This window comes from Geotrypetes seraphini, chromosome 8 (genome assembly GCF_902459505.1).
Source record: "Geotrypetes seraphini chromosome 8, aGeoSer1.1, whole genome shotgun sequence".
Lineage (NCBI taxonomy): Eukaryota > Metazoa > Chordata > Amphibia > Gymnophiona > Dermophiidae > Geotrypetes > Geotrypetes seraphini.
The window spans coordinates 129851820-129870594 of NC_047091.1; the positions used below are offsets into that span (position 1 = coordinate 129851820).

The 18775-nt window shown below is 43.7% G+C and overlaps 1 protein-coding gene across 2 annotated transcripts in view; it reads right to left on the minus strand.

The window, feature by feature from the left end:
* Nucleotides 1-15393, minus strand: part of EIF4ENIF1 (eukaryotic translation initiation factor 4E nuclear import factor 1) — a 243609-nt gene extending 228216 nt beyond the window's left edge. For both annotated transcript variants that reach the window (XM_033955267.1, XM_033955266.1), the window contains exons 1-2: nt 15238-15393; nt 14582-14699 (exon numbers count right to left, since the gene is read on the minus strand). In XM_033955267.1, the coding sequence (XP_033811158.1) occupies nt 14582-14668 (87 nt within the window). In that variant the 5' untranslated portion in view covers nt 14669-14699; nt 15238-15393. The remainder of the gene's footprint in view (nt 1-14581; nt 14700-15237) is intronic.
* Between the last annotated feature and the right edge of the window lie 3382 nt (nt 15394-18775).

Genomic DNA, 18775 nt, shown 5'->3' on the forward strand with positions numbered 1-18775 from the left:
ATCTGCTGCGTCTAGAGGAAAGAAAATTAACAGATAAGAACATAATTTTTCCTTCCTCAGCAACAGCAGCAGATGAATCCAGAGACAAGTGGGATGTAGCAAAGCAATCCTCAATCAGGGTGGAAAGCGAACGCCACCTCTGCAATAACCGATGCACCAAAGGCAGCCTCCGCACGCACTGCCACATCCAACCGGTAATGCTTAGAAAAAATGTTCTTAGAAGACCAAGTAGCCGGCCGACAAATCTCCTCCAAAGAAAAACCTCTGGACTCTGCCCAAGAAGTAGCCATCACTCTAGTGGAATGAGCATGAAGCATGTCTGGCAACCGCTTTCCTGAAATCAAGTAAGCGGAAGCAATGGTTTCCTTGACCCGTTGAGCAATGGAAGCTTTAGACGCAGCCATACCCTTGTTGCGGCCCACAAATAACACAAAGAGGTGATCTGAATGGCAAAAGTCGTAAGTAAGTTTGAGATAATGGAGAAGTACCCTACGTACATCGAGGAACCATAGTGAAGAGAACTTCTCCCCCCAATCCTCTTTCCGGAAGGCAGGAAGGAAGAAAGACTGGTTAACATGAAAAGCTGATATCTCTTTAGGAAGAAACGATGGAACAGTCCTCACAAACACCCCCAAATCTGAAATGCGCAAAAAAGGATCTCTACAAGACAATGCCTGCAATTCAGACACCCGCCTGGCCAAAGCCATTGCCACAAGAAAAACACTTTTTAACGTCACATCATTCAAAGTTGCAGTAGACAAAGGCTCAAAGGGAGACTTCTGCAACCCCCCCCCCCAAGGACTACCTTAAAACTCCACTCCAGACATATCTTCTTAATAGGGGGACGAATACGCTGCAACCCTTTTAGAAAGCGAACCACATCAGGTTGTGACACGAGGGAAGAACGAGCCATGCAGCCCCTGTAACAAGCAAAAGCAGCCACTTGAACCTTAAGAGAATTATAGGCCAATCCCTTGGCAACTCCCTCTTGAAGAAAGAAAAGGATGGAAGAGAGAGAAGCCTGGAAGGGCGACAGACCCCGAGCAGAACACCAAGAATCGAAAACCCTCCATTTCTTTGCCCTTTCAGGATCCCAACTCAACAACTAAAGAAACGTTAGGCCCTACAAAACCAGATCAAATAAAAATAGGGTTAATAAATGTTCGGTCAATTAAAAATAAATATCATCTGGTGAAAGATCTTATTACCCAATCATCTTATAATATACTATGCTTAGTAGAAACCTGGCTCACTGAGGGGGAGGAAGCCTACCTTTCGTACGCCTGCCCCCCAGGATTTTCCTTCATCTTTAATCATCGCCTCCATAAAAGGGGAGGAGGTTTAGCAGTCATCTTTCAAGATTCCTTAGTAGCAGGTTCAGATTTTTCCTCAATAAATACCCCAATCGAATTTTTACAATTTTCTATATGGATTAAACCTAAATTGGATGTTCTCTTGATCTATCTTCCAGCTCCCATTAATAGTAGCAACTTATTTCACCTACAGTCTCTTTTATTTGATTTTGGATCTTCAACTACCAATCCCCTGATCTTAGGAGATTTTAATATCCATTTTGAAGATTTAAACAACAATTACACTAAAGACATTCTTTCCCATTTTAGGCAATTAGATCTATCCCCTTTAATATCAACACCAACACATACAGCAAGCCATACGATTGATATGATCCTATCTTCTATATCTACACTTAACAAATTTCAAATTCATTCATCTCAACCAGTCCCATGGTCAGATCATTTCTTAATTACAATAACACACATATCTGTATTGTCTAAACCAAACAAAACTTCTCAGGTTAGTAAGTTTAAAGATTTTAGCAAATTATCCTCGGACCTAATTGCAGCAAATTTTAATCTCGACCTTGCAAATTTAGAAACACCTTGCTTAGATGATTCATTAACTAAATGGCTATATACTACACAGTCTCTAATTGACAAACTAGTTCCAACCCAAATAAAATACATATCATCACGGAAACACATTAGAACAAAATTGGAGGAAAGACAAAAGTTCTTCAAATTTATCAAAATTTAAAGAACATGCAATATTTTACAAAGAAAAAATAATTCAAGCAAAATCGACACATTATTCCAGACAAATTCTTCAAGCTAAAAATACTTCCATGCTATATAATATCTTAAAATCAATCACCAATAAGTCCAAAAACCTCTCTCAAGATTTCAAAACCCTTCCAACTGCACAGGAATTAGCAGATTCCTTTGTGGATAAAATTAGCAACATAAGGAAAAATCTCTCATTAAAACAACAAACCACCCTTGCTTCTGATCAAGAAACCAGCCCTTTATTTTCCTCCAAATGTTCTAACTTCAACCTTCCCAGTCTTAAAGATCTTGAATTAATTATCAAAACTGTCAATCCCAAAGGATCCTTTACAGAATTCATCCCCCCTTTTATCCTCAAGAAACATTTCTCAATATTTGGCCCTGGCTTTAATTCACATGAGTTTACAACAGGGTGTTGTGCCTCTAGCTTGGAAAAAATCCACTATACGACCAGTCCTAAAAGATCAAAAAATAGGTCCAGAGAAAAAAAACTAATTACATGCCAATTGCTAACATTCTCTTTCTAGCGAAAGTAACTGAAAAAATTGTGTTCAATCAAATATCAGCATACATTTAAAAAACTAACGTCTTACATCCAAATCAGACAGGATTCAGGCAAAATCATTCCACAGAGCATTCTTTAATCGGTATGACCACGTCCATTTTGTATCATTTAGATCACCATACTTCTGTATTATTAATTTCACTCGACCTTTCATCTGCATTCGACACAATTGACCATACCCTTCTAATAAACAGGCTTCAATCTATCGGTGTGACAGACCAGGTTTTGCTCTGGTTCAAGTCCTACTTCGAAAACCATTCATCAAATGTCTCTTTCAATAATTCATCTTCAGAAAGTTTTTCATTTCCCTATGGCATCCCTCAAGGATCAATACTTTCGCCTTTACTGTTTAACACTTTTCTTGCTCCCCTTATGACACTATGCCAGTCTATCGGATTCTCGGTATTCGCATACGCAGACGATATACAGTTGATACATCCAATTGATCCCAATAATTTACAAGAAATAGCAGCAATAAACGGAAAGCTGGATCAAATTCATCATTGGCTGGATACCAATAGACTAGCTTTGAATATTAATAAAACTAACGTTATGCTCTTTCCATGGAAGGACTGCTATAGACTTCTTTCTCCCATTTCTATTAAAGGCATTCCTTTGCAGATGGCACACAATATTAGGATTCTTGGAGTAATATTTGATAATAAATTAACTTATCACGATCACATAAGCCATGTGGTCAAATCTATTTTCTATAGACTTCGCCAAATTCGTTCAGTGGCTAAATTTTTATGTGCAAAATCTCTGAATATTTTAATTCATTCTTTAGTAATCTCTAAAATTGATTATTGTAATGCACTATTTAAAAGTCTACCACAAAAAGAAATCAGACGTCTTCAAATTATTCAGAACGCCTCTATTAAAATTATTTATAAAGCCAAAAAATTTGATCACGTCTCTCCATTACTTAAAAAGGCACATTGGCTCCCAGTTGCACACCGTATCTTATTCAATTTTCCCTTTGTTTTGATATTATATGTATAGGCTAAACTATGTTTAGGAATGTTTGTATTTGTTATTTTAATTTGACATGATTATTGTTTGCTTGATTTGTTACCTGTATTTGATTATTTATGAAATTGTACATCGCCTAGAAACTGTGATAGGCGATTAATCAAATTATATAATAAACTTGGAAGTAGATCTCTTTTTGGCTTGAAGAGTGGAAATAACTGGCTCTGAATATCCCCTACGTCTCAGCTGAGACCGTTCAAGAGCCAGGCCTTAAGACCAAAGTGGGATGAATTTTCCATGCAGATAGGACCCTGAGTTAACAAGTCCGGAACCACTGGAAATGTCAACCGATCGCCCATCGACAGACGCATCAGGTCCACATACCATGGACGACGAGGCCAATCCGGAGCCACCAGGATCACTGTGCCCGGGAAGTGAGAGATGCGATCCAACACTCGACCTATCATCGGCTAAGGAGAAAACACAAAGGAGACAATCTGGAGGCCACGGAAGAGCCAATGCGTCTACCCCCTCAGACGCCTGCTCCTTGCATCTGCTGAAGAACCGAGGAAACTTTGCATTTAGAGACGAGGCCATGAGATCTATCTCCGGAAGACCCCACCTCTGAACAAGCAGGTTGAATGCCTGAGTGGAGAGTTCCCATTCTCCGGGATCCAGAAGATTCCTGCAGAGGAAGTCTGTCTGAACATTTTCTTGTCCCGCAATGTGCGCCGCTGAGAGAAGAGGAAGATAAACTTCCGCCCACTGAAGCAGGACCATCGCCTCGCTCGCCAATTGAGGACTGCGTGTTCCCCCCTGCCAGTTGACATAAGCCACCGCCATTACATTGTCTGAAAAGACCCTCGGTCGGCCCTGAATCATAGTAACATAGTAACATAGTAGATGACGGCAGATAAAGACCCGAATGGTCCATCCAGTCTGCCCAACCTGATTCAATTTAAAAAATTTTTTTATTTTTATTTTTATTTTTTTTCTTCTTAGCTATTTCTGGGCGAGAATCCAAAGCTTTACCCGGTACTGTGCTTGGGTTCCAACTGCCGAAATCTCTGTTAAGACTTACTCCAGCCCATCTACACCCTCCCAGCCATTGAAGCCCTCCCCTGCCCATCCTCCTCCAAACGGCCATACACAGACACAGACCGATGCACGAAGCACTAGCTAAATCGCTCTCAACTCTAGCACATTGATCGACCATTGAGCCTCCTCCTGAGACCAGACACCCTGTGCTAAACATTGAAGGCACTGAGCTCCCCAACCCAGCAGACTGGCATCCGTTGTAACGATGATCTAGTCCGGTGTCACAAGAGGCTTTCCTTTGAACAGATTGATCTCGCTTAACCACCAGTGCATGCTGAGCGCCGCATGAGGCATCCACTGAAGATGCCGATTGTAGTTCTGAAACACGGGGAACCACCGAGATAGAAGCGACTGCTGCAACCGTCTCATGTGGAAGCGAGCCCAGGGCACCACCTCCAGAGCCACCACCATTGAGCCCAGTACTTACACATAATCCCAAACCCTCGGTCTGCGCAATTGGAGAAGCAGTCGAATTTGAGATTGCATCTTGGCTCCCCGGTCCTTGGATAGAAACACATTCCCTAGACTCATGTCGAACTGCCCGCCCAGATGCTCCAACAACTGGAAAGGGGTGAGAGAGCTCTTTGGAAAATTGATGACCCACCCCAAAGATTGAAGAAGAGATATCACCCTTTGGGTCACCGTCAAACTCTCTTGTCTGGAAGACGCCCAGATCAACCAGTCGTCCCACTGCTACTACTACCACCATGACCTTTGAGAACGTACGTGGAGCCGTGGTAAGGCTGAACGGCAAGGCTCGAAACTGATAGTGCTGGCCAAGAATTGCAAAGCGAAGATACTTCTGATGTGGCGGCCATACCGGAATGTGCAAATAAGCTTCCTTGAGGTCGAGCGCAGTAAGGAATTCCCCCCGGCTGAAGAGCTGCAATGACTGACCGACCAATGTCTCCATCAGGAAATGCCTGACCCGTAGAAAGCGATTGATCGCAGGTTGCTGAGCAAGACGAGTTCTATAGGATTGGGCGACACATTGACGAAATGGGTTGGGAACTGGCTTGGAGGTAGGCTTCAGAGGGTAGTGGTGAATGGCACCCCCTCCGAAATGATGGAGGTAATCAGTGGAGTGCCGTAGGGCTCGGTCCTGGGCCCGATCCTATTCAACATCTTTATAAGAGACTTGGCAGAAGGGCTGCGAGGTAAAAACATTATTCGCCGATGACGCCAAACTAAGCAATGTAGTGGGCAAAAGCACAACAGACATAAATTCAATGTCCGACAACATGATGCACGACCTACTCCTACTGGAGCACTGGTCTAGGTCCTGGCAACTCAGCTTCAATGCCAAAAAATGCAAAGACAAGCACCTGGGCAGCCAAAATCCATGCAAGACTTACACCCTTAATGGCGAGATCCTAACAAGAACTGAAGCAGAACGAGAGACTTAGGGGTGATCGTCAGTGAGAACATGAAGACTGCCAATCAAGTGGAGCAAGCTTCATCCAAGGTAAGGCAAATCATAGGTTGCATACGCAGGAGTTTCGTCAGCCGTAAGCCTTAAGTCATTATGCCATTGTATAGATCCATGGTGAGGCCCCACCTGGAATACTGTGTGCAATTCTGGAGGACGCATTACCATAAGGATGTGCTGAGACTGGAGTCGATCCAGAGAATGGCCACCCGGATAGTCTCAGGACTCAAGGATCTCCCGTACGAGGAACGGTTGGATAAGTTGCAGCTGTACTCACTCGAGGAACGTAGAGAGAGGGGTGACATGATCGAGACATTCAAGTATCTCACGGGCCACATCGAGGTGGAAGAAGATATCTTCTTTTTCAAGGGTCCCGCGGCAACAAGGGGGCAGGAAACTGCACAGGGACACCAGGAAATTCTTTTTACTGAAAGGGTGGTTGATCGCTGGAATAGTCTTCCACTTCAGGTTATTGAGGCCAGCAGCGTGCCTGATTTTAAGGCCAAATGGGCTAGACACGTGGGATCTATTCACAGAGAAAGGTAGGGGAGGGTCATTGGGGTGGGCAGACTAGATGGGCCGTGGCCCTTATCTGCCGTCTATTTCTATGTTTCTATTGTCTATGACCTTCTTTAAATCCAAGACCGGCCTGATCGAACCCCCATTTTTGGGCACTATGAAGTAAATGGAATATGTGCCCTGTCCCCCTTCCTCCGGAGGAACCGGAATCACAGCCCCAATCTCCAAAAGAACTTGAAGGGTGACCTGTACTGATTCTCGTTTGGCCGCCCCTGTACAAGGGGAGACCAAGAAAGAATCTGCGACGGGAGATGAAAATTCTAATTTGTAACCTTCTCAAATTATGTCCAATACCCATTGACCGGATGTTATCTTGGCCCACTCCGCCAGAAAGGAAGACAGCCGACCCCCTATGGACACGACAGAGGGAGCCAACATCAAGTCATTGTGAATTACGCGAGACCGGGGTTCGGGCTGGTTGAGCAGATTGGGGTTTTGTAGGACGAAAGGAATTCTTTTGTGAAAACCTAGGCCTAGAATTATAGGAAGAGCTGTAAGAAGGCGGAAAAGATGGCTTTTCAGGCCGATAACTCTTAACATCCCTGAAACGAGATCTGGCAAACAAAGCTTTCAAAGGGGCTTTAGGTTTATCCTCCGGCAACCTTTGCATTTTGGTATCACCAAAATCTTTAACCAATTTGTCTAAATCGTCTTCGAATAACAAATGACCCTTGAAAGGAAGCATCAGTCTAAGCTTGGAAGCCGCATCATCCACCCAGTGCCGGAGCCACAATGATCTGCGAGAAACAGAGACATTTGTTTCGCTGAAGCACGAATCATAGAGGGCGCCCGCCAAATAAGCTAGACCTGTCTCCAAATCAGGAAGTCAGGTGGAACTGAAACTCCCATCTCCATCATTTGATCTGCCATATGTTGAGCCCATTGCAAACAAGCCCGCACCGCATATGAACTGCACACCGCTGCTTGCAGGGAAACCACTGCTACTTCAAAAGACAGCTTAAGTGAAGACTCAATCTTCCTATCCTGAATGTCTTTGAGCGCTATACTTCCCTCAACCGGCAAGGTAGTCTTCTTGGTAACTGCAGCCACCAAAGCGTCCACCATGGGGGTATTAAATTTATCCAGCTCGTCATGCGAAACCGGATACAACCGACGCATAGCCTTAGTGACTCTGAGACCAGGCTCGGGCATGTTCCATTGAGCCGAAATAAGTTCTTGCATCGCCTCATGAACTGGAAATGTTTTAGCCGGTTTCCTCGTGCCCGCCATAAGAAAATTAGCCGACCCTAGCGCATGTGGATCAGGTTGAGAGATATTAAGGCCCTGTAGCACTTTGGAAATAAGATGGCAATTCCTCCTTATGAAAAAGACAAAGTGCAGTAGGATCATCCACCTCCCTAGCCAGCGCATCCTCAAACTCCAAATCTACCACCTCACCTTCCTCCAGAGAATCTGGAAGAGCAAGAGATAAGGCGGAGTCAGACAGAGGGTCCCCTCCGTCCAGAATTGCTACCCTGCGCCGTTTTGCTGCCTGAGACTCCTGAGGAGGTCCATTGGCATGAAGAATGGGTAACTGGTCCACATCAACAGCCCGTTGCTGCACAGGCTGAGAGCTCTGTATCAAAAAAGCTTTATGCATTAACATAACAAACTCCGGGGAAAAAAACACCGAATTTGTCGGAGCCTTCGTCGAAAGAATCTGTTCCTGCCCAGAAAACCAGCCTGCAACGGCAACAGAAGAAAAACCGCCGACTGCCTGCTCAGCTGCCGATGTGCACTGAAGCGGAACGGAATCAGTCAGCCGCGAGTGCAGAAGTCGGCCGGCCTTCAACTGTGCGGGAAACAAGCGATTTATCAGGCGTGATCTGCAGGTCCTCACCCACTGCGTCTGCGCACCCCGCCAAAAACACTAGGAGACCCTGTGGACTCAATCCCAGCAGAGAAGTTGGGGGGGGGGGGGGGAAGCGCTAAAAATCCAAGATGGCCACTAAACCCAAATTCACGCTAAAAATGGCACTTCTCAAAATTAAAAAAAAATTCAGACTTCAGTATTTTTCAGGTGGAGAGGGACACACTAGAAAACCCTTACAACCCCTTGAAATTAAGGTTTAAAAATAGCTGATGGAGCCCATAAGCTCCTCTTACTCAGTACTGTAGACAGAAGCTGCACCTGCTTTCTAGCCCCTGCAAAGAGCCAGAGTAAGAATTCACTGCCACACTGCTGGAAAAGCTGTTGCCAAGCTGATCTTTGGACTGCCGACCCACTGTATGACTATGCCTCCACCCTTATGGACTACTGACTGCGCACCAGGACAGGCGGAGGCGCAAAAATGCAGCCTACACACTGAACACCACTGAGCCCCCTAAGCATTTATCTGATGAGCAAAGTGCCCTGGGTGAGGAGGGAGAAAGAGGAGAGAAGAGATACTGAGAAGCTGTGGAGTGAATACACTTGTAGGTCAGTAAGAGGAGTTTAAACTGTATGCTGAAACAGACAGGGAGACAATGAAGCATTGCCGGTCTCCCGCAGCTATTATTTTCAGGTCTCTTTGCGGAACAGGTTTTCCGTATCAGTTTGCATGTTCTACCGGGTGGCAGGCTTGTAACGGTTTGCCGCTGCTTAAAAAAAAAAAAAAAAAAAAAAAATAAGCACGAACCACATGATTGACAGTTGAGACACTATTTTAGTGGGAACTGGGCCTTTAATGGTGGCAGAGCTTGTTAAGCATTGTTCTCGTGGGAAGCAGAGAGCTGTATCTAGCCTTTAATCAAAATGCTCTCCAATGTCAGGAAACCCAGAGTTGGCCTGGTTTCAGGCTACCAGTATGGAGGGCAGTGGGGGAGAGGGTTTCCAAATCCCTTGTTTTGGGGGTGACCCTGTGAGGCCTGCTATTGCTTTTAGCTCCGCTTAGCCACGGTGCTACTGGAGCAGAGATCTCCAACAGTCAGGCTCCTGTGTCTCAGGGTATTTGGAGACCTCTCAACCTTTCTCCTCAGAGAGTTTGTGCTTCTCCTGCATCAGGCATTCCTACTAAAACAGGCCAATCCTCCTATTGCTCTCCTGCCACTGCAGTCCCCTCAAGGGATCTGGTGATGAAGAAATGCCAGATGGAGGAGTCAAGCTGTTGCAAAACTCTCCCTCTCCTACCCAGTCAGAGGGCACAGATCACTGGCAGGGTCTCTGGTTTCAGATCCTGCAGCACAGTTGGGATCTCCCGGACGTAGATGACCTTCCTGCTGAAGGGTTGGATGACCCTTTGGCAATTCATGTTTTCTGTAGAGCATTACTATCCTTCATCGTCAGCACCCTCGTGGCCCTGAATATGACGACTCTGGAGTCCACTACTCCTGCTTTGGCAAACCCCAAGATGGCCAGTATGAGGCATTCTCCAAGACACTATTGAGGGAGACAATCTGTCCTGAAATGCTCGCATGTCCTCCATTCTGGATAAAGTAAAAATGCAATTTTCATGCACTATATGCACTCTCGCTGGATACTGAAAAGCAAGCTTTATTCTCCTCACATACAGCTGAGAGAAACAAAAACAAGAGAGGAAGCGAGAGTTTTCCATTGTTCCATTACTTTTAGAGAATAGTCCTGGAAAAGGAAACTCATTTCCGTTATAATCCACTGCACGCTTTTTTTTTTTGTAGATGCCTTCACTGCATAACTGAGAAACCTCACGATGATAGGCCTTGGGTCTCCGACCCTCTTCCCACTTCTGGCCAATGTGATGCACCCACTCCACATGTACTGGGCCCATACCTTGATGCAGCCCCCAATGTCTGAGGAAGCCAGCGATTTGCAAATCCCAGCAGTACCAAGTCTTTAATCTGCTTAGGTAAGCCAATAATCCAAATGTTTTCACCTGCCTCAATTTTCCTAGTCTCCAAACCAGTCTAGCAAGGTTTTAACTTGAGCCACCATAGCTTCTAATGTCTCCTCCGCTGTGCTCTTACTGTCCTCCTGGGTGAAAATACAAGTCTCCAGTAGTTGTGCCAGGTGACCTGTCAAGCTTTGCTCGATACATACCATCCGTTGAAGAGTGTAAATTGGCCAATTTGTCAAGTAGTTGGGAAAAGTGTTACAGTGATACTTGCATGTTGTTGGTAGAGGTGGATAACCAATCCAATCCTTAGATTTATATACTAGAACATCCCTAATATAGGGCTCAACTCGGTTTACAGATTAGATATTTAGAGCATAGTTGACTACCAATAAAAATTGTCAAGTTTCCCGATAGGAGTATCTATTAAGGACTCCTGAAATAATAGAGTTTAAAGATTTCCGAACGCTTTGAAGTGAGAGAATAGTTCTAATTTCATAAGGAAAATCAATTCCAGTTTTTGAAAAAAAAAAAAATAAAAAAGTCTGACAATAGAAACAGAGTATGACGACAGAAAAGGGCTGTCGGCCCAACATGTCTGCCCACTCAAAAGAACCCTCCCTCAATGCCATTTTATTCTTCACCAGAATGCCAGTCTAACAGGCATACTGCCGACAGCACTATCTTTCGCAGTTCTCTCTTCAGTTAGAACTCTGAAGTATACAATTAACTATATGGGGTAAATGAAAGGAACTTTCGCCAACAAGGATCATTGTACAATAAGGGTACTTTTTTGTTTACTTGTTTAAGACATCATGTTCTGGTTCTCTGCTTTGATGAGCTAGAGGGAATGGTCTGTGGTAATCTATGCAATGTCTCTACGCATAGTTGGTGGGTGGAGTGGATTAGCTTCGTTTGTTACGCTCGGCTGTTATTCTGGGGTTTGTTTCTTGCAGGGTGATTTCTTTGTTGTGCTTGGAGGGGGAGGTTATTGTAACTGCTTACTGTTGTTGGAGTGGGTGTTTGGGGAGAAAAGAAAATTGTGGGACAAGTGGTTTTTCTGTATTAGTCTCTTTATTGTCATTTTTGAGATGTCCTCAAAAACCTTTTGAATAGCTTCTCAGAACCTAAATCCCCCCCAAAAAAAGGGGTTGAAGAGGGAGTTGGAGCAGAGTTTAACCTCAAGGTGTTTGTTCAGGAAGAGGCCATCAAGTGAGCCCTCCACCATGCATTCTTTAATAGAATGGCTAGTCTATCCACACACAGTGCAGCGCTTAGCCTTTAGTCATGTGACAGCCACGAGGTCAGAAACATGGATGTGCCATTGCAAGATTGCACTATTGAAGAATACCACACAGCAGAGGAGAGTGAAACCTGTGGAAATTCACTGTCTATTATTGACTCAGTATGGTCATAGCACCATGAATCAATGAAAAGTTTATGGGTGGGTAAAAATGGATTAAAGTTGGAACAGGTGTAACTGATGAAGGCCATTCTGGTCACCCATCAACATCATGCACACAAGAGAACATTGTTTAGAGAAGGCTGATGGTTAATGGTGTCAATTGGCTGCAAATTTGGATATCAGCTAAGGATCTACCTTTGTCATAATACAAGATGACTGGGATACAGCAAAGTCCACACACGATGGGTTCCCAAACAGCTTACTGACCTGAACAAGCAACAGTGTGTGGTGGTTGTGACCCAGTTCCCGAGACGGTATGCTCTAGAGAGAATTGACGCTGGCAATGAGACATGGATCCATCACTTCAACCCAAAGAGCAAAAGACAAAGCATGATGAAAGAAGTGGTGCTCACCGGGCTTTGAGAGCAGACGAAAAACTTCTCTGCAGGAATGCATCAACTAGTTGAACGATACAACAAATGTGCCATCTTGCATGGGGGACTATGTGGAAAAGTGTTATGTTCAATTGCTCAAAGTTATTTCTATTAAAGCAGTTAAATGTATTTTGACTTTCCTTTTACATTTATCCTCACACAATATGGGCCAAGAAGCCCTTATGGCAACAATGCAGAAAGACATGTCAGAAGACAAAAACATATCTGTAATTTATGTAAGAACCAGGATGCTCCCAAAGATACAGACAGAACATTTTGAAACTTGCCAGGGGCTTCCATTACCATGGGACTACAGGCATATTTTAAAAAAGGCACCTTACAGAATTTACTTTTGAAAATTCATGGCTGGCATGAAGCTACATATAGACATAAAAGTACACACTGAAAGCAAGCACTGAATTTCATAATTAGACAGCCATACATAATTGTGTACACCCAATCCAGCACATACTTTTAGCAAATAAATCCTGTTTTTACATGGATAAACATGCGTTTATAAACATTAAACAAGAGCCACACATCATGACTTGTTCAGCTTATATTTCCAGTGAGGAATGTTATATCAATCTTGGGTCCAATATTGAGAATAATGTTCAAGTACCTCAGTGGTGACAGCAATACACAACAGCAACAGTGGCACTTGAAACATGCATCTGTGCTGAAACATGGATCCTGTGTCAAGTCTGGGTTCATCATCGATATCTTTTAGTGAACATCATCATTAGGCCTTTTTTTAACTGCTGTTTTCTGTATGTGTGTTAATAAGGCTTTGTATAGTAACCTCTAATGCCTCATCTTCCACTCTGAAAGGCTTTGCTTTATGAAATCCAAATGATCAAGTTTTTTTTATACAGCCAAGGGTTGATCATACTGGGGATTCTCAGAGGAAGAATATACAGTAGGCAATATCATGTTAGAATTGCTCTACTCAAGAAGTGACCCAGAGGTTTCTGCAGAACAGTATAATCTCATGTGAGCAACTAGTCACTAGACTATAGTTGAGAGGTTTCTCTATCCAGCTTATTTACAAGATCTTGCTCCTTCCCATGTCCTTCCCCCCCAGAAAAACAAAACAAATGAAGACAGTCATCTCAGTGACTAGTGTTAACAGTTATTTGCAGCAAGAACATCTAGGAGCCCAGCACCTGGCTGATCAAACACCTCTACTAAAAAGGACAGTTATATACAAACATTTTAGTCATGAATAAAGTGAATACTGGCTTACATAATGGAAAGCACTAGTGAAATTTGTTATTTTTAGTTTAGAATTTATTAGCAGATCAACTTTACAACATTTGACATTGTTAATCCCAAGTTGATGACAAACTTATTTTATTCTCATTCCCCCTCCCCTTTATCACAAGTTACAGAACCAGTTCCAAGAACTACTGTACAGTATAACAGATTGCCAAATCAGAACTATTTTTAGTAATCTCTCTCTAAACAGTACATCTTACTGTAACTGGTCCCTGCATAGTAGAGGGAAGGTATAACACACTGGACATTCACTGAACAACCCTCATTTAATTGTTCAAAAAGTATTAAGTAGTACATCGAGTGAAGAGAGGGACTGTATACAGTCAGCCCACATAGCCAAAGAAGCATTTTGCTTCTTCAGGGAAGTTCTGGTCTCTTTTTGCTCCATGCACAAATTATGTAACATATTTCTCCACTGCCAAGAAAGCAGTGGCTCAATCCTACATCCCCAACACAACAAACTAGCTTTCTTGATAATACAACAAAAATTAGCGAGCTTATCCTTAGCAAATCTAAGATTAGTTCCTCAGAAAACAATCTAACTCTTTCAACAGTAATCTTCCCATATATTTGGTTAGTCTAGCCTGGCAAGTCAGAGACAGTACAGTACCTCCAAAAGCATAAGTTGCAGAACTACTGTTAACTTTCACTCAGTGTTTAGAAGTTGACCACTCATCTTTTAGTGAAATCACTACACTCCTGGACAAAACTGTAGTACTGCTATATCACCCTTGGTTGAAGAGCTCTAAAACTCAGCAGGTAATAGTACAACTACTGACATTTAACAACCTTAGATGAGAAGCACGAATTATATTATGGATAGTTAACTACCTCTTTAAAAAAAACCCACACAAAAGGAAATAATCATTGGATATCATGGCTCTATAGGCATAGTTCCCACCTAACCAATGAAAACGATAGCCAGGTCAAAACCAAAATCTATACTTACTTTAGAGTAACGACGAGGGACTATTGGCGTTCTTCTACAGAGCGAGTTTTGATCCTTTGATGCATCCGCAGTCCCTTTTCTCTCCATTGCTTAAGGGGGCTTTAAGGTACTATACGACCTGAAGAAAAAAGCGGGGCTATCAGCAAGGAAGAAAACCCCCAGGGTCAGAGGAACATAGATAAAGAACACTGGGCACTGTAGCAGAAACAGTGGGGACAAAAGGCATAAAACTGGGTTGGGATGAGAAGGCAAGGTAAGGAGAATAGATAAACTACATTAAGAACTCTAAAGTCCAATAGAATAAATAGCGAAAAGTCAAGCCATAAATGCCAAAGCACGAGGCAAGAGATCAGTTCACTATAACAAGGAAGGGACTAAATTAAAGGGGCACAGGAGGCCGAGGCACAGTAAGAGGGTGAACAAATTGGGTCACTAGCAGAGACTAAAAAATGAAAGGAAAGACGCCTCCAGTGGGAATGAAACTAAGGTATTACAGACTACCAGAATAAGGGGAGAAGATAAATATGACAAAAGAGCCACGAAGACGCGAAGGTGGGGGGAAGGCCCGAAATCACCAGAGAGAGTCGAAAAAAAGGCAGAGGCAACAGCAGTAAAAACAGTACAGGTCACAACGAGACTCCCGCAAGGAAACTCACCGGAACCGCCCCGCTTCCCGCTCTCCCACGCTGGAATACAGCTCGCGCTCAGCAAGTGAGCGCGCACTTCCTGTCACTTCTCTATTAGTCTCTTTGCAGCCACCGTATCCAAAGCCTTACTACCCCCCTCCCCTCTAATAACCCCTGCCTCCACGCACCGGAAGTGCTCACAGCTGGGATAGGTCAAAGGTTACGGAAGCACGTTTCTGCGTGACCGGCTTATGTACTGCGTCCTGATTTAAACGTCAGCACGCACGAGTTCCTGAACTATAATGATAAACGTATAAACATAGGGTTAGACAGGAAATTTGAGGAATCCCCTCCCACACGTTTCTCCTTTTTTGGAGGACACTGGACATCAGAAAAATACAAACTTGACCACACATGTGTAGTCCTGAATTCAAGCTAGCCGGGGAGAAGTACGCTGGATCTCTAAGGGAGTGAAGGGGATGGTAGATGGCATGGTTAGGCAGACTTAAATAGATCATATAATCTTTATCTGCCTTCATTTTTTTTCTTTGTTTCTAAGATCATCTCTGGATAGAGAACACGAGTGATAAATAGAGAACTAGAAATATGTTCTGTTAGATCTTTCAGGAAAATGAAAGCTATTAGTTATAAACTATTGTCAATTGACCAACCTAAGCTGAGCCTTCCTCTTTTCTCCTAGTCTGAAGTAAATAGCTGCATTAGTGGGTAAACTGAAATTTTCTATATTGTAGTAGCAAATTATGTAAACATACTCAATTAGAGGCACTGCTGGCAAATTAGAAAAATTCAAATGATGTACATTTCTTTTATTCACTTTTTTTTTCTAGGGCCTCCAATTTCTATGAAGTGCCATAGAACCCTTTATAAAGGTTTCCACTCTGCCTTCAAAACAACTTTTTCCTCCACACTTGTAACCCTCTGATGGATCATCACTGAATTCCTGTTGCAACTCAGCAATAGCAGAAATAGGTCCCTCAATCTGTTTAGCAATAGAACAAACTGAGATGAAAGAAAATGTTCTAGTTACTAGACTTTCCCCAAATAGATTGAAAATAAAAATGTCTCAGATCTCACCAACACAGATTATCCCATTGGAACATTTCCCATTCCCAAAATAAAAAATTACTTATTCTCATTAAAGAAACATACATTTTACAAAGAAGTATGGTTGGCATCTTGAATTATATCCTACAAAAGCACTCTGCTACTCTTGCTTAACACCCCTCTACCAGAGCTAGTAGGGTTGATGCTTTAATGGCAGGCACAATTTTCTCCCATGGTTGCAATTCTTTCAGCATCTTCATTGATGCTTCTCCAGACTAAAGGTTACCTCAAGGCCAGAAGAGGGCAAGGAATCTCCTATGCAACATGACTGTCAGTCTTAACTAGTGGGTAATTATCCTACCCAACCCACGTAGGATCCCAAATTTGCATCTTTTGGCTCCTCCCCCTTGCACTCTGGGCTGTGCCTGAACTATTCAGTCTAATATCCTACAGTGAGGATATAGGAACCCTTTCTCTTGTGTTTCTTATTCAGTTTTTTTTTTCTCTGGACGAGGCTTTTTGTGCTGCAGAGGTTCTTGGCACCCCTGAGACATCTCTGGCTGAGAGAAGACAAAGACTTCAGGTGGAAATCTGTAGCCCACAGGCACAAGTTTTGCTTGATTTCTTTGTGGCCAGCCTGCATTGTCAGCTAGGAAGCTCAGGGATTCCCCCTTGAGAGCTTGTTCACCCCAGGTTTATCTGCAGTGGGTTTGAGTGGCTCACCCCAGGTTTTTTCTGCAGAGGGTGAGTGCAGGTTGCATGTCTAGCAGTTTTTTCAGAATCAGGGCCAACTGCGCTTCTCACACCATGTGTGGGCTTTGATGAGGGTTGAGGGTCCAGTCTCCCGGAGGGAACTGGACTGCAGTCAGAAGATACAGGTCATTTCATTGCTCCTCAGGCTTGTCTGAGGCAGAAAGTCTTTTCATACCTCTCTCTGAGGTTTCTTTCAATAGCTTCCAGCACAGAGGCATGGCACTGTGAGTACCAGCTATAATATTTATTTATTTATATTTATTTATTCAATTATTTTGCTCATCCTCCCAAAGGAGCCCAGAACGGGTTACAAAGTACATCCACAATATAATCACGACAGGACAGAGATGACATAATTTACAATATAGACATGACAATAAAACATATAGCCTATGGGAAAATGGGGGGAGGGTTTCTCCAAAAGTGGTTTTTCTGGGCTCTGAGGCCAGGGCTTAGGTCCCACACCTCCTCAAACCCCTTTTCTGACTTTTTTACAGTTTGATTTTGCCTTCCTGGCCATCTTGGATTTTCTGATTTGAAAATAAAAGCTTCCGTCTGCCTCAATACCCCTTGCTTTTGCTCAAAAACAGTACAGATGGCATCCTCTAGTGAAGATACTTCGGATTCATGCCCAAATTGCAATGGATGCCTATCACATTGCACCATATGCGATTCCGCACATGAGGGGAGGGACTTTGAGGGGCTTTGCCTCCCCTATCACCTCTGGGAAGCTTGAGACCCAGTGGAAGTGTTTTCTGGGTCTAAAATTCTGTCAGGAGCTGGAAAAAGGTGGCTGCTTATCACCAGTGAAGCATATGTGCATGCTGTTGGACAAGGTCCAGAAGGCACCCAGGGAAGCTTGGCCAGGTCCCTCTGGATACCTGGCCTGGGTTTTGCCCTAGCATTTATTCACATGATTTATGATGCTTATTTAAGCTATAGCAGCCAAAATTGCCCCTCAGTACAGCAGCCAAAATTGCCCCTCAGGGACATCAGCAAGCCTAACACCAGAGTTAGGTCCCACTAAGGATGTGGGGTCCCCTTTTGACAGCCCTGCGCATGTTTTGGGGACCCAGGTGGTACACAAAACAGATGATGAGGACTCAGAGTCCATCTCTTTACTCTCCCTGAGAGATACCTCTGTGCAGGGAGACCCTGCTCTGCAGGGCCCAGACCACAATCAGGTCGCAGGCCTTGACATAGGATAGGACCTGATAGTGCACCAATTATTTAGACCTGATGATCTGCAGAACCTCATTACAAGAGCCCTGAAGGAGCCTAAGCTGGAGCCGCCACAGTCTGTGGCTACATCGTAGCACTAAACCTCAGGCCATGTGCTTCCCCTCGCATCCTGATATCACATAGATGCTAACTGATCATTGGGAGACCCATAAGATGGATGTGGAGTTCTACCAGCTCCTAGCTACATCCAAGGTGGATTCCTTGGTAGTTCAGATTACCAAATCATAGAATGACACGGAGACAAAATTCATCACCGTTCCCGTCCCCGCGGATAACCGCGGGAAATAATCCCGTGTCATTTTCTAGTGTCTATTTCAACCTCAGTCCTTCTACCCCAGCATTCTTCAACGCAAAGCTTGCGGGTCAGTGGTTGTGGCCATTCCTACTCTGATTCTTCCCTCTCTCCTTAAAGAATGACATGAAGATGGTTTCCCGCGGGGATGGGAACGGTGATGAATTTTGTCACTGTGTCATTCTCTATACCAAATGTACTTTGCTGCCTAGTGAA